General features: G+C 53.8%; 2 protein-coding genes across 4 annotated transcripts; both read left to right on the top strand.

Moving 5' to 3' along the window:
- Positions 1-35: 35 nt before the first annotated feature.
- On the top strand, positions 36-9,622 carry GMIP (GEM interacting protein). Of its 2 annotated transcripts, none has more exons than XM_081285181.1 (21): positions 36-161; positions 1,069-1,153; positions 1,593-1,668; positions 1,761-1,818; positions 2,124-2,249; positions 2,336-2,400; positions 2,491-2,598; positions 3,164-3,244; positions 3,336-3,506; positions 3,588-3,725; positions 4,021-4,217; positions 4,524-4,630; positions 4,871-4,951; positions 5,307-5,384; positions 5,457-5,611; positions 5,807-5,995; positions 6,084-6,221; positions 6,320-6,516; positions 6,822-7,209; positions 9,048-9,114; positions 9,245-9,622. In XM_081285181.1, exons 1-21 carry the CDS (start codon positions 143-145, stop codon positions 9,610-9,612), a joined length of 2,892 nt encoding a protein of 963 aa, XP_081141307.1. In that variant the 5' UTR covers positions 36-142; the 3' UTR covers positions 9,613-9,622. The 2 variants fall into 2 exon arrangements, with proteins under 2 accessions (XP_081141307.1, XP_081141306.1); XM_081285180.1 differs by having other exon boundaries at positions 4,862-4,951.
- A 1,314-nt stretch (positions 9,623-10,936) lies between these two features.
- Positions 10,937-14,157, top strand: LPAR2 (lysophosphatidic acid receptor 2). Of its 2 annotated transcripts, none has more exons than XM_081285190.1 (3): positions 10,937-11,071; positions 11,828-12,569; positions 13,167-14,157. In XM_081285190.1, the coding sequence occupies exons 2-3, from the start codon at positions 11,828-11,830 to the stop codon at positions 13,478-13,480; spliced, it is 1,056 nt and encodes a 351-aa protein (XP_081141316.1). In that variant the 5' UTR covers positions 10,937-11,071; the 3' UTR covers positions 13,481-14,157. The 2 variants fall into 2 exon arrangements, with proteins under 2 accessions (XP_081141316.1, XP_081141315.1); XM_081285189.1 differs by having other exon boundaries at positions 10,950-11,081.
- Positions 14,158-15,084: the final 927 nt, after the last annotated feature.

The raw sequence follows: 15,084 nt of genomic DNA, 5'->3' as shown, positions 1-15,084 counted from the left end.
TTTTGTGGGCGTGGTTTCTAAGAGGCGGGGCGAGGCTGGACCCGGGCGGCGCCGGCAGCGGCAGGAAATCGGGGCTGGTCCCCTGCCGGCGCGCAGCCCTGTCGCTGGCCAGGTCTCCGCTGAACGATCCCTGGGCTTAACTATGGATACATCAGAGCCAGGTAGGGGGTCTTGAATCTGGGCATGGGGTAGATTTCCACGATGTCCCTCTCAGTTCCTAGATTGAGTAACTCCGTCTGTCCCTCTTGGTCTTGAGAGCCGGGAAAAGAGTTCCTGATTTGAAAAATTGCAAGGATCCTTCATGGTGGGGATCCCCCAACCAGGAGGGACTCAGGACATCAGCTCTTGACTAGCCTCCATCCACTAATGAGCCTTCACCCAGGACGCTGCGGGGGAGGGGGCCCAGGAAAGGGAAGTGGCCGCTTCTGCTTCTGATTTTTGTGATGGGGGCAGGGTGTCACGACCGCTGTGGGAGAGGCAACGCAGTAAGATCCCCACAGGGCTCCTCCGTAGCCCCAGGGAGCGGACAGCGTTGATCTGAGGCCCCTAGAAGAGGGGGCGGGGGCGGCAGCAGAAATGTGGAAAAGGTCCGACTTGTGTTTCCGGATGTCTTTGTGTCTCTTGTATGTGGAGAGTCACTCAGTCTTGAAGTCCCTCGTGGTTTCAGTCTGTCCATGTGTTTATGCCGCAGGCTCTGTGCCTGTGTGTCCCACGTGTATTTCCATCTGTCTGGCCTGGGGTTCATGTGGTTCCATTGTCAAGCCATCTCTGTCCTCCCGGATAATGTAGCTGCATCTGGGGAATGTTTTGTTGTTTTGCTTCTGGGTTCCCGCCTGTGTGGGTGTCTCTGCTCCTCTGAGCAGCTGTCTGTGGTTGTATTTGGGTCCATCTGCCTGCCCTGAGTTGGCCCCATCTAAGCCCACTCTCCCTGCATCCCACTCTCCTCACACCCCTGCACTCTCTCTGGACCCCTCTAAATTAGATTGGTTGGGGTGCTGATTGTGGCTTGAGGTGTTGTGGGTGGAGGGAGGCAGTGGTTGGCCCATATATTACACTCCCCTCCCCCAGGGATCCCCCCAGCTCCTGAGAGCAGGAAGAGGTACAGTGACATCTTCCGCAGCCTGGATAATCTCGAGATCTCACTGGGAAATGTGTGAGTCTGAACCTGGATCACCCAAATCCTGCCAGGATCCCCAAAACTTCCAATCATGCAGGTGCCCCTAAGCCCCATTTGGAACCTGCATCATCTGGACCCACTTATCTAATAATATCAAAAGTCTAAGATAGGATCCCAGATGTTTTAGATATATTCCCAAAGTGGCCCTAAGCCCACCACACATCCTTCTTGTGAACTTTAAAACAACTGAGGTTGCTATAATAGTGCTCTATGAACCCCAAAGTTATATAGGGCCTTTCAAACCCTATAAAAATAAAAAAATCCTCACCTGGCTTTTGCCAAATCCTTAGACCTTCCCGACACAAGAGATGCCACAGGACTGTCCCCCAAACTGCCCTAGGGTCCCCAGCACCTCCCCACACATACATGCAGGACAGTCTGGACAGAGGTGGCCTCTGACCCCCTTGCCCCCCAGAACCTTCGAGATGTTGTCTGGAGACCCTGTAATCTCAGAAGACCTGGATCCTGACAAGGTCACCACAGCCACTGTGGTAAGTGGGACATGGGGGACAAGGAAGAGGGGCCTGAGCCAGAATCTCTGCCCTACTTGCTCCTGAATGCTGTCTCCCCCCCCCCCCACCAGACCAGTGAAGCCAGCCGTTGGAGTGGCCCCTCCCCAGAGGGTCTTGCGCCCCTCACAGGTAGGGGACATTGAGGCCAGGATAATGGGGGCAGAAAGGAGTTCTTTCTTCAATAAGTTAGCACTGAGGCATTGTTCAGGTTCAGGGAACACAGCAGTGCACACAACAGATCCAAGCCCCAGCCCTCAAGGAGTCCCCAGTCTGGGTAGAGAATCTGTAAAGTTGCCATCAGAACACTGATCCAAATGGGGAAGTTGGAGCCATGAGGGTATAGGACATGGGCTACTGAACTAGTCCCAGGGCTCAGGAAAAACTTCTAATGAAGGGCAGTGTTCAGAGTTAAGGGTTCCACCCATCTGCCCCAGGGGTGGAGTTGGATTTGAGGCTCATAAGGACCAAAGGGGGCGTGGATGCAGCCCTGGATTACGCCAAAACGTGGAGCCGCTATGCCAAGGAGTTGCTGGCCTGGACTGAAAAGAGAGCCAGCTATGGTGAGGGCCCCCTCTACCCAACCCCAGCCCTCAGGGAGTTGGATCCTGACGCCTGGACTCTGATGTCTCCCTCCACTCCCCCACAGAGCAGGAGTTTGCTAAAAGCATCATGAAGATTGCTGAGGCTGGCAAGGTGTCCATCCACCAGCAGGTAACCATGAGCAGACTTCCCCAGAGCCCAAACCTTCCGGTTTCCCATCTCTGTCCTCTGATCCTCGGCATCCCCTAACCCTACTCCCAGAGCCACATGCCACTGCAGTATATCTACACTCTGTTTCTGGAGCATGATCTCAACCTGGGAACCCTGGCCTTGGAGACAGTAGCCCAGCAGAAAAGAGATTACTACCAGGTAAGGGGGTGGGCACTCTGATGTCCTTTGTGTGGGATTCCCTCCATTCCCAACAATTTAGGAGGAAGTCACTGCTACCATCATCATTGCCATTATGCTGATGAGGAAGCTGAGGCTCAGGGATGCTCAGGAACTTGCTCAAGGTTACCCAGCAGAGATTCAAACCAGGCTTCCTGTGCAGTTGCAAAACTGCTTATGTTTATAAAGAAGGACATATGAATGCTGAGTATTCTCAGAAGATGACCTTGGTGTGTTTGGGTCCAGGCAGAAAGGATGGGATGATCACTGAAGTTCTGCTCATGATCACACCGATAGGGGAGAGCAGGCCTGGGTGAGAAGACTCTCACATACAGACTCAGAAAAGGATCCAGTGTTTGGGGTGTGGCTCAGTGGAGGAGCCCATGCAGGAGGCCCTGGGTCTCATCCCCTGCACTGCAAAAAAAGAAAAAGAAAAAAAGGAAAGGGTTCAGAAGAAAAGGCATGCAGGTGTAAGGAATGGAGAATACTGGTGGGTGGCACCTCTGGGGTGGTCCTGAGGCTGATTACTATCCCTCACCTTTGGTAGCCACTTGCTGCCAAACGGACCGAGATTGAGAAATGGCGGAAGGAGTTCAAGGAGCAATGGATAAAGGAGCAGAAGCGGATGGTGAGATGCCCAGTGGTGGGGGATGGCAAGTGGAGGATTAAGAGGCCAGTCACTAACTTCCCTCCAAACCCCACCCTCCATGACCCTCCAGAACGAGGCAGTGCAGATACTGCGGCGGGCCCAGCTCCAGTATACGCAGCGCAGTGAGGAACTTTGGGCGCGCTCCCAGGGGTCCCCTGAGGACCATGCCCCTCAAGCCTCCCCTGGAACCAGCAAGCAGCAGGAGCGGCGGCGGAGGTCCCGAGAGGAGGCCCAGGCCAAGGTGGGGAGTCAGTCCTGTGTCCCCTTTCATTGGGCACCCCTCACTTTCCACTCTCATCCACACGTTTCTCGGTTTCCCCAGGCCCTGGAGGCTGAGGTGTTTTATCAGGCATGTGTCCGCGAGGCCAACGCACGCCAGCAGGACCTGGAAAACACCAAGCATCGGATTGTGTCCCACGTGCGCAAGCTGGTGTTGCAGGGGGATGAAGTGCTGAGGAGGGTGAGGCTCTTTCCCTTCGCCACTCTCGCTCATCCCTTTGTGCCCCAGATGAGGGCCCCTCCACCCAGCCCCTGAGTCACTCCTGGGACCCCAGGACTCCATCTCCCTGCCAGGCGGTTGGGCCCCAGACCTTGAAGAAGCCTTTACTTCAACCAAGTCCCTGGCCTAGATGACAGCCCATGTCCCTAAACTGTGGCCTTGTTACTGCCCCGCCCCCAACCCTTACCAATGGGGCTCTGGCTCCTCCTCCAGGGTGCCCAGGCCCCGCCTTCTTTACTCTGTTTCCGCCCCACAGGTGACCCTAGGCCTCTTTGGGCTGCGCAGAGCACAGGCTGAACGCGGTCCTCGCGCATTCGCAGCGTTGGCTGAGTGCTGCGCGCCCTTCGAACCTGGCCAGCGCTACCAGGAGTTTGTGCGGGCGCTGCGGCCTGAGGATCCACCGCCCCCACCGCCGGCCTTCACCTTCCAGGAGTTTGTACCCATGGTGAACGGGTGAGGCTTGGTTCTGGGTTGGGAGTGATCCTGGGGGCTCTTAGTACTAATGGACAGAGAACCAGAAGCTTCAATGGAGTTTAGTACTCACGTCTCTGGGTTTTGTTTTTGGTTTTGTTTGCTGTAGGTGGGAGGGAGGAATTGACCCTGTAGGGGAAGGTCCAGGACTTTGGGGCCACTGCATTCAAGGAAGCAGGAGGCTCATGGGCATTAGGACTTGCAAACCTAGAAGTGATGCCTGGGTACTGTCACACCAGGCCAGTTTCTTGGGGATGGAGCCCTAAAACTCCTCTCTTCTTGTCTCAGCTCCCCTCTGGATTCAAGAAAGAAGCTCTCTGGGCCCCCACCTCCCAGGCTGGAGGAGAGTTCGGCAGAGCAAGGCCCTTGGGAGGACACTGGCATAGGCTGGCAGGGTGAGTGTAGTGAGAGTCAGGTAAGAGTGGTGCCACGGGCTGGGGATGTGGCTCAAGCGGTAGCGCACTAGCCTGGCATGCGTGCGGCCCGGGTTCGATCCTCAGCACCACATACCAACAAAGATGTTGTGTCCCCCGAGAACTAAAAAATAAATATTAAAATTTTCAAAAAAAAAAAAAAAAGAGTGGTGCCAAGCTCGGGGCCATCCTTACTGACCTGTCTGCACCTAGGGACTCCAGGTCCTACTCCTGGCAGTGATGTGGACAGTGTGGGTGGCAGCAGTGAGTCTCGGTCCTTGGACTCTCCCACTTCCAGCCCAGGTGAGGAATAGGACCTGATCCTGACCCACTCCCCACCTATGGCCATACTCCAGCCCCTGGCTAACCTCGGACCCAATCTCTAACCCGTCCTTAACCTCTGACCTATCCCACAGCCCTGGCCTATTTCCTCAAACTAGTCTCTTGATCATCAGACTTATAAATACCCCACAGATGCCTGACCCATTCTCTAATGCTTAACCCTTGACCTCTCTGACTCCTTGCTGACCTGTGAGCCCTTTCCTCAAGAACATCTGTGGGAGGTTCTGGAAGCTCTGAAAACCAAGACTGTGTGTCCTTAACCTGGAATCTCCCTTAACCCCTGTGATTCCCAACTTCTATAACCATCTGTCCCCAGGCCCTGGTACACGGAGGCTGGTGAAGGTCTCGTCCACAGGCACTGAATCTTCAGATGACTTTGAGGAGCGAGACCCTGGTAAGACTGAAGCAGGTGGGGTGGGGCAGGGTGGGACGTGGACCAGGCAAATCTGACCCTGTCTCCCTGTAGATGTGGGAGATGGGCTGGAGAATGGGCTCGGCAGCCCTTTCAGGAAGTGGACGCTGTCCACTGCGGCTCAGACCCACAGGCTACGGCGGCTGCGGGGTCCAGCCAAATGTCGAGAGTGTGAAGCCTTCATGGTCAGTGGGACTGAGTGTGAAGAGGTATGTCCTGGACTTATGATCCAATGACCCCTGTTGACCCCTAATGACCTAAGATCCCTAAAACCTTCCTGCCCTCAGGACCCACCCTGAACTGATGATCTCCTACATACCCTTCATTCCCTGAGGATCCCTACAACTGTCTTTTTTTCCCACTGACCCCTAATGACCTCACTCACTCTGTGACTTTCTCCCCAGTGCTTGCTGACCTGTCATAAGCGATGTCTGGAGACCCTGCTGATCCTCTGCGGACACCAGCGGCTCCCAGTCCGGACACCTCTCTTTGGGGTCGACTTTCTACAGCTTCCCAGGGACTTCCCAGAGGAGGTTCCCTTTGTGATCACCAAATGCACAGCTGAGATAGAACACCGTGCCCTGAGTGTTCAGGTGCTGCCTTGACCCTAGACTGTCCCCAGAAATGACTTTACCCTATTGATGGTTGGATCATAAGCCAGGTGTCTTTTATGCCCTATAGGGCATTTACCGGGTCAGCGGATCCCGGGTTCGCGTGGAGCGACTGTGCCAAGCCTTTGAGAATGGCCGAGCACTGGTGGAACTGTCAGGAAATTCACCTCATGACATCTCAAGTGTCCTTAAGCGGTTTCTCCAGGAGGTGGGTACTCAGGGGACTTGGGAGGGTGGGGATGGGCAGGGGCTGAGGACCCTAGGCAGACTACCTATACTCATGAACCTCTGCCCTTTTCCCTCCAGCTCACCGACCCTGTGGTCCCCTTCCACTTCTACGATGCCTTCATCTCTCTGGCTAAGACCCTGCATGCAGACTCTGGGGACAACCCTGGGACCCCCAACCCCAGTTCTGAAGTTATCTGCTCGCTGAAGACTCTCTTGGTACAACTGCCTGACTCTAACTACAACACTCTGCGGCACCTGGTGGCCCATCTATTCAGGTGTGCATTGGTCCCGGAGCCTTGAATTGTGATCCCTTTCCCTTGACATGTGATTGCTAACCCCTGATACTGACCTCTGAACTTTGACATGTTTTCTGAGCTCTGAACCTTAATACATGACTCACAACTTTGGGTACTGACACCTGACTCCCATCTCTGGACATGTGGCTGCTGGTCTCGATGACCAGGATCAATTACCTGAGACATGGGCAAGTCACCACTAGGCTGGCCTATAGATCTTACCCTTACCCTCAACTGATATCTTGCACCTCATACCCTGATCCTTCTCCTCATACCATCCCCAGGGTGGCTGAACGGTTTGAAGAAAACAAGATGTCTGCCAACAACTTGGGAATTGTATTTGGGCCAACGCTTCTGCGGCCACCAGATGGTCCGTGGGCAGCTGGTACCAGCCCTGTCACCTGCCTGCTAGACTCTGGACACCAGGCTCAGCTTGTTGAGTTCCTCATTGTGCACTACGAGCAGATCTTCGGGATGGACGAGCTCCCCCTGGCCACAGAGCCACTGCCCCAAGACCCCAGTCCAGCCCCTGGGCCCCTTACAACCAGCCCCCAACCTCCAGTCCCATTCCTTGACTCAGAGTCACAGTCTCCAGCCTTAGCCTCGGACCCTGACCCAGACTCTAAGTCTCATAGTGCCCAGGAGGAGCATTCTGAGGCCACATCCTCCAAGGTAGGAGCCTATTGGACCCACACATGCGGGGAGAGCCTTATCTCTGTTTAATTCTCTCATTTTCTATCTTCTTTTACCTTTAAAATTTCTTCCATTCTCTCCTCCCTTCCTTATTTAATCTGTGCTCATTCTGGAAGGAATGAAGGGGTGGGTAATAATGGATCCCTTTCCCTTGACGTGTGATTGCTAACCTCGACGTGTGATTGCTAACCTCGACCTGTGATTGTAACAGGGGATACCCTGTAAAGGTATAGCATGGGCAATTATTCATTCAACAGAATATTTATCAAACATTTACTTTGTGCCAAACATTGTTCTAAGAAACATCAGTAAGCTAAATAATTAAGACCTCATCCTCTTGGAATCTGCATTTTAGTGGGGTGGGAAAAGACCAACAGTAAACAAATATGATATAAAATCAGTTATATAGGATGTTACAAAGTGACGGAGACAAGTACTATGGAGGAAAGAAAGGACAGAGCAAATAATGGGCCACCACAGACACCAGGTTGATAAGTAGAGAACAGTTTGGGGGGTTTTGTTTGGTTTTGGGTACTGGGGATTGAACCCAAGGGCACTTTACCACTGAGCTACATCCCCAGTTCTCTCTGTTTTTTGAGACAGGGTCTTTTCAAATTGCCTAAGCTGATCCTGAATTTGTGATCTTCCTGCCTCTGCCTCCCAAGTCACTGGGATTATAGGCATGTGCCATTATGCCAGCATGGAGAGCAGTTTATAGCAGTAGATAAGAATACATGGGCAGATTTTATGGAACAGATAGATTTCAGCAAAAATTGAAAGGATATGAGGGTGGAATGAGCCTGGTGTAAATCTGGGAAAGGGTATCCCAGACAAAGAGAACAGCTAGTCAGAGGCCGTGAAGTAGAGTTTGCCTGGTATGGTCAGGGCACAATCCTACCTTGTAATGAATGAGCAATGGGAAAGTGGTAGGAAGTGAGTCCAAAGAAGGATTGACCCCAATGGCTCTGCCCCCTGCCACTAATTATGCACCTACTATGTATGGGGTATGGGCCACTCTTACTATGCATGGAGCATGGACTACCATTGAATCCATACCTACTATTCATGGGCACTATATAAGCTTCCTGTTGCCTTTGCCACAGCTCTGAGAAGCAGATAACTGTTAGTGAAAACTACTTACTGCTAAGATGATACAGCTAAGGATTTAAGTAATTAAGTGACTCTGATGGGGAGTCATGGCAGTCAGAATCTAGTGGGGCTCACCCACCAGAATCCAGAGCTCAGCTGTGAATCAGGAAAATGGCAGCAACAGCCACTCCAGGCAGTCTGTGCCCATAGCCTGTGCTCAGGACTGCTACAGGAGGCTCCCCTATTTCACTGATCCTGCTAAACCCACCATCTTAAGGACCCCTTCTGCAGAGCTAGGAAAAGGCTGTGAATTGTGAGTATGAGAAATGGAATAGCTTGTGAGGTGCTCATTATTCAACACATAGAGTTCAAGTCATCATTACTATTTGGCAAAAGAACAGTGAGGATATACAGAGAAACTAGAAAGCTGAGGTAAGGTGGGTAAAAGTGCAGAGAATAGCCTAGGTTGGAGACAGTAGCTCAGAGGCACCACCCAGTCTGAATTGGAGCTAGCTAGGCCCCTCTGTAGGCTGGCCCTCTGATGAAAAAGGAAGTTACTGCCCCTTCACAGAACTCTGCAGGAGGGACAAGCAGAAGACTTTTAAGAACATAGTCTGCCCCCAAATTGCACAGGAGATTTAGCATGGCCAGGAATAAACCACTGGCTCTACAAGAGTCTTAACTGAAATTTTATCATTGGGGTCACATTCTTGGGTTTCTCCCTGCAGATTCCAGCTCTACAGAGTGACCAAAGAGAGGAAGTGGCTGAAGATACCAAAAATGGGGAAGGGGAAGGTGAGTATAGGAGAGTAGCTTAGGAGTTCTGGGGATGATCCTTCCTGAGGGATAGCTTGGCTGAGAGATGGGGGAGTGGGGGGATCCAGAGGACTTGGGGATACTAAGCATTGACCACCCCACCCAACAGTGTCCAGCCAAGGCCCTGAGGACTCACTCCTAGGAACACAGTCCCGCGGCCATTTCAGCCGCCAGCCAGTGAAGTATCCGCGGGGAGGTGTGCGGCCTGTTACTCATCAACTGTCCAGTTTGGCCCTGGTGGCTTCCAAGCTGTGTGAGGAGGCCCCTATCTCAATGCACAGAGGGAGTCTGAGGGGGCGGGGGCCAGGCCCTTCTGCTGCCTCCCCTGACAACAGCCCCCTGCGACGCACCCCACTGCCTAAGCATTTTGAGATCACCCAGGAGACTGCCCGCTTACTCTCTAAGCTGGACAGTGAGGCTGTGCCTAGGACCTGCTGCCCAGACCCCCAGCCTGAGGAAACCGAGGACCATCTCTGACCATCCTAAGGAGCCCAGGACAAAGAAGATGGACCCATATCTCCTTACCTCTCCCCACCTATAAAGAAAGACTACACGGCCTAGGGAGGCCTAAAACACTTTTGGGGCAGTGTCCCAGGATTTTCCCACCAGACACAGGTGGTTTCAAGCACCAGGGCCTCTCAGGTTCATAGGTCACTCAGGGTCAATACTCAGGGTCAATACAAGGTCATGAGATCCTTGGGGTCTGCCTTAGACTTTGATCTCAGGGATAGGGGTGTGTTTTACTACTTTGGTTGTGATCACTCCTCCTTTCCCACCTGCCTCCTCAGATTCCAAGTATTCCATTCTTGGAGGAGATGGGCAACCCAGACCCCACATCCTGGTGGTGCCTGCAGCCTGGGATCAGATGGCCTCTAAATAAACCGCCCTATATATTCTTTATGTCTGTCTTTGCCCAGGGATGGTGACAGGGAAGAGGCCAGCAACAGCAGCACCCCTGGGCCCCATTTTTACCCATCAGGGAAACCAAAGCCCCCTTTCTTCATGCTCAAACACCCTTCCAAACCTACAGGCAATTAAGGGTTGGACCTGGACACCCAGCTGAGTCACACCGCCTGGCCCTCCCAGAGCTCCTTGTCCCGGATCTGGTCCTGCATAATCAAACAAATATAACCAAAGCGCAGATAACCGGGACAATGGGGCTGTGTGCTCCGGAGTGTGGGAGCCCCGGGCCGCCGCGCAAAAGCGGGGGAGGAAGCCACAGGACTGGGCAGTGCAGGGGGCGCGCAGAGAAGACATTGCAAGAAATTTGAGTGGGACAGAAAGGTTTCTGGGGCAAGGGAGGCCGCTGCGGTAGTTGTGAGCTGAGGGAAGCAGAAGCTGGGCTGGGGTCCCCGCGGTGGGAGCCAAGTCGGATCAGGGCGTGGCTTGTAACTCGGAGGACGATTGGGCACCAGGGAGAGGGCGGGGTGGGACTGAGTGGGTTGGGGGTCTGGAGCAGTGAATCCGAGCCAGAGGCCACCCTCAGCTGCGCCCGAGCAGCGTAGGGTCACGGAAGGAATTATCCGGCAGCCAAGTGAGTCATCCCTGAAGACTCGAAACTGCGGGCGCGTGAGGTGTGCAGGGTCTGGGGTGGGAGTCCTGAGCCGGAACTAAAGAGGGGCGACCACTGGGCCGCAAAGCGAGGAGGAAACGGCGGGACTGCAGTTCCGGGCGACCCCACTTCCGACGCGGTCGCTGAGGCGGAGCTTCCCCAGGTGGCGGGGGCGCGGTAGGGCTCCCCCAGGTGGCAGGGGCGGGGCACCACGGCCTGGGTGTAGGCGGGGGCGGGGCCTCTGAACCCCGCCTCTCGCGCCTTCTTGCTCGCGGGCTCCCGCACATCCGAAAGCTCCTCCGCTCCCGCCGCGGTTGCGGAGCCATGGACTTCAGGCCCGCTGCGATCCCCCAGGAGCCCGCCCGGTCTGCAGCTTGAAGGGAGGTAGGTCCAGGTAAGAGCGACGGCGGGCTCTGGGCGGGAGCAGGTTCGGGGAAGGGCGAGGCACGCCCCCTTCTCTGCTTCAGAAGGGGGGCACCTGGAGGCCCCGCGAACTGCGGCTTCTTTAACCGCCCTCTTTGTCCCGGAGACCGCCAGGGTCCTTCGTCTCACCCGGAAGGGCCGATGCCCCGCCTGCTTTGGGAGCTCTCGCGCGCGAATCCTGCCGCCCAACTTCTGGAGCCGCCTCCCTACCTGTTCTGATCTGCCCAGTCAGTCTCCTCCATATCTCGGCACCACCCGCAGGGTCCCAACAAGTGACCTCACCCTTGGTCTGTGCTCGGTGCATTGACCCCGGCGCCAAATTGACCTTCCCTGGTCAGCTCACGCCTCTTTTGTCCTGCCCTAACTTCCCTTCCCCCTCAACTCCTACTCCTTTACTAGGTCATAGATTGGTGGCTCTTGGAACGGAATTGAATGTAGTTGAGTTTTCTTTGGTTCTTAAGGTTAAAAAACAAAACGAGCCATTGCTTTTTTAATAAGTCTGTATTAGTAGGTTTTATTAGTAGATAACTCACTCCCCCACTCCCACCTTATGGTGCTTGCTTTTTCTAGGCCACTCTAATCCCCACCACAGGCGATTTGCTCAGAGGCATCAAAGATTGCAGCCCTTGCTGTCCTGTTGGTGACTAGCGGCCGCCTGCTCTTGTGTCCTTCCTATAAGGGCCACTTGCACTGATACCTCTCTTTCTGTGCCCCCAGATGGTCACCATGGGCCAGTGCTACTACAATGAGACCATCGGCTTTTTCTACAACAACAGTGGCAAAGAGCTCAGCTCTTATTGGCGGCCCAAGGATGTGGTGGTGGTGGCACTGGGGCTGACTGTCAGTGTGCTGGTGCTACTGACTAACTTGCTGGTTATTGCAGCCATTGCCTCCAACCGCCGCTTCCACCAGCCCATTTACTACCTGCTTGGCAACCTGGCTGCAGCAGACCTGTTTGCTGGTGTGGCTTACCTCTTCCTCATGTTCCACACGGGCCCACGCACGGCCCGGCTCTCGCTCAAGGGCTGGTTCCTGAGACAAGGCCTGCTGGACACAAGCCTGACAGCATCAGTGGCCACACTGTTGGCCATTGCCGTGGAGCGGCACCGCAGTGTGATGGCTGTGCAGTTGCACAGCCGCCTGCCGCGTGGCCGGGTTGTCATGCTCATTGTGGTTGTGTGGGTTGCCGCACTGGGCCTAGGACTGCTGCCTGCCCACTCCTGGCACTGCCTCTGTGCCCTGGACCGCTGTTCGCGCATGGCTCCCCTGCTCAGCCGCTCCTACCTAGCTGTGTGGGCCCTATCCAGCCTGCTTGTCTTCCTGCTCATGGTAGCTGTCTACACCCGCATTTTCTTCTACGTGCGTAGGCGAGTGCAGCGCATGGCCGAGCATGTCAGCTGCCACCCCCGCTACCGAGAGACCACACTCAGCCTGGTCAAGACTGTTGTCATCATCCTTGGTGAGTGAGACACTCAACCTGCCCTGGGCCACTGGGACCTAACCTAACCATTGTTTCCTGCAAAACAATGACTTGAATAGGTGATCTGATTGAATTGAGAGAGAAAACAGAAAGTACAAACCCGAAAGAGGGCAAGACCAGACCAGAGTCCATGTGGTTAGCCTGCAAGGAAAGGGAAGATCAGGAAGGCCTTGAAGATCCCAAACAGGGCCAGATTTTGTTCTTAGCAGGGCAATTGTATATAGAAGGAACTGGGTGATGATATACTCTACCACCCCTGAACAAAGATCAACTCTTTCCAGTTATCCCCCACCCTACCCATCCTGCCACAGTAACCTCCTTTCCCTCATTGAACAAATCTCCATATAGAAGCCTCCAGGGACCTGACTACCTTGGAAAGACATCCCTTCAGTCAGACAAATCAGAGAAAGGTATCCCCTCTTAGCATTTTTGTCTGCCACACTGCCAAGCCAGCAAGACAGGCAGCTCTTGGAACACATACTGCACAGTTATGGCCTGAGCTCTGGGGACTGCCCTAGCCCTGAGTGTCAGGCCTCCTGACACCTTGCTTTGCTCACTTTGGCTTCCATCCTGCAGGGGCATTTGTGGTCTGCTGGACACCCGGCCAGGTGGTGCTGCTCCTGGATGGTCTGGACTGCAAGTCCTGCAATGTCCTGGCTGTGGAGAAGTATTTCCTGCTTTTGGCTGAGTCCAATTCACTGGTCAATGCCGCAGTATACTCATGCCGAGATGCTGAGATGCGCCGCACCTTCCGTCGCCTACTCTGCTGTATGTGCCTCCGCCGGTCCTCCCACAAGTCAGCCCACTATACATCATCTGCCCGGACAGGTGCCAGCACCCGCATCATGCTTCCTGAGAATGGTCACTCTCTGATGGACTCCACTCTTTAGCTACCTTGGACAGGATGCAGCTCTTTGACAACTCATGGATACACCTGGCTTGTCCCAACCAGCAGGACAGACTTAAAGACAGACCCATGGTCTGGCATAGCACAGCAGCACTCCCCAGGCATACACAACTCTGCATGCTCCAGGGTACTGGGAATTGGGGACATCTCCAAGCACCTGGGAGGACTCAGATGGTGTCTGGGAATCTGGCTCTTCAATCATCTCAGGTTTTAGGGTTTTTTAACAGAACATTTTTGTACTTTTACTGCACATTCCTGGTAAACCCTGTGGACTGGTTTCTCCTATATGGTGCTGTGAGTGGGAAAAGTAGAGGAGATGAAGGCCCTCCAAGGTTATGCTGCCCAGTGTGACAGGATAACAGGGATGGACTGTGGACACAATATCTTTCTGAGGCTAATTTTTAGCAGCACAGCCTGAGGGGTGCTGAGCATAAACTGGGAAAGGCCTGTGGACCTTTGCAGAGGCTGGCCTATCTCCGTTAGTATTGAGGGGATCCAGGATCCACAGGGAGGACATGAATCAGGGAGTAAACCATTCCACTCTAAGGTCTCCAAAGCATTTTTGTCACCAATTCAATCGGTCTGTTCCTGTGTCCTGAAATTGTGTATCAAGGCTCAAGCCTATTAGGCAACATGGCATCTCCTCAGCCCTGTTCTCCTTCCTCTTCGGTTACTGGCTAGCTGTTATTCTGCCTCTCTTGTTCCAGTCTTGCTTCTATTTCCTAGTGGTGTTATTGTTTTCTCTATCTGTCCCCCTCCCTGTGTTCATCTTCTGCAGCCTGGGGTGGTCTGTGGTCTATGTGAGCCCTCTTGCTGCCACCTATCCTTTTGTCAGTCCAGATTGTTGAAGATCACATGTACAGCTGTCTCCATCTCCTCACCTGTCTCACCACCTACATTTAACCTAGTGAGTTCCACTCAGCAGGATGCAGAATTAGAGAGTTGCCATTTTTCATGCTCCTTTGCTGTCTGGCACGTTTACAAGCACTTTAGGTGCACTGTTTAACCATCACCTGCATCTTGTAGTTCATGAGTTATACTTATTTTCATGTGAGGACAGTAGTTCAGAGAGGTTGAGATCTGGCCCATGGTTACACAGTTTGGATAAGGCAGAGAACTGCATCAAGAGACTAGAGGGATCCTGGAGAAAGGGCTTCAGATTCCCACAAAGCCTGGAATTAGTCAAAACTCAGCTGGACACTCCCCCTCTCACCCACAGACCCAAGTCCTCAGATGTACCATGCCCATGTTGAGCCCCATCTCAGTGACCAGAAAGGCTCCCTGCCAGGCACAATGAGCCTAGAACTGGGTTGTTCTTACCTCACCAGTGAGGAGACAGGGTTATATTCCTACTTCAGATTCACATGCTGAATAACAGCAGGACTTTTAATCCAGCTCTCATCAGAGGCCAAATTCTTTTCTTCTTGTCTGAGTACTAGGGATGGAACCCAGGGCCTGGTGCGTGGGAGGCAAGTACACTGCAACTGAGCCACATCCCCCACCATTTTTGAGGCAGGTCTTCCTAAGTTGTCCTGGCTGGCTTGGAACACGTGCTCCTCCTGCCTCAGCTGGGATTATAGGCATGTG

The sequence above is a fragment of the Spermophilus citellus genome (assembly GCF_964194105.1).
Source record: "Spermophilus citellus genome assembly, chromosome: 3".
Lineage (NCBI taxonomy): Eukaryota > Metazoa > Chordata > Mammalia > Rodentia > Sciuridae > Spermophilus > Spermophilus citellus.
Note: the sequence above shows the minus strand (reverse complement) of the source record. Positions and strands in the feature narration are given on the sequence as shown.

Bases quoted from the DNA above. Each gene is read 5' to 3' on its own strand.
- GMIP (XM_081285180.1), top strand. The intron at 3,507-3,587 runs GTGGGGAGTCAG...CGGTTTCCCCAG, and splicing joins GAGAGGAGGCCCAGGCCAAG to GCCCTGGAGGCTGAGGTGTT. The intron at 7,210-9,047 runs GTAGGAGCCTAT...TTCTCCCTGCAG, and splicing joins CTGAGGCCACATCCTCCAAG to ATTCCAGCTCTACAGAGTGA.
- LPAR2 (XM_081285190.1), top strand. From the start codon at position 11,828: ATGGTCACCATGGGCCAGTGCTACTACAATGAGACCATCGGCTTTTTC. The intron at 12,570-13,166 runs GTGAGTGAGACA...TCCATCCTGCAG, and splicing joins GACTGTTGTCATCATCCTTG to GGGCATTTGTGGTCTGCTGG.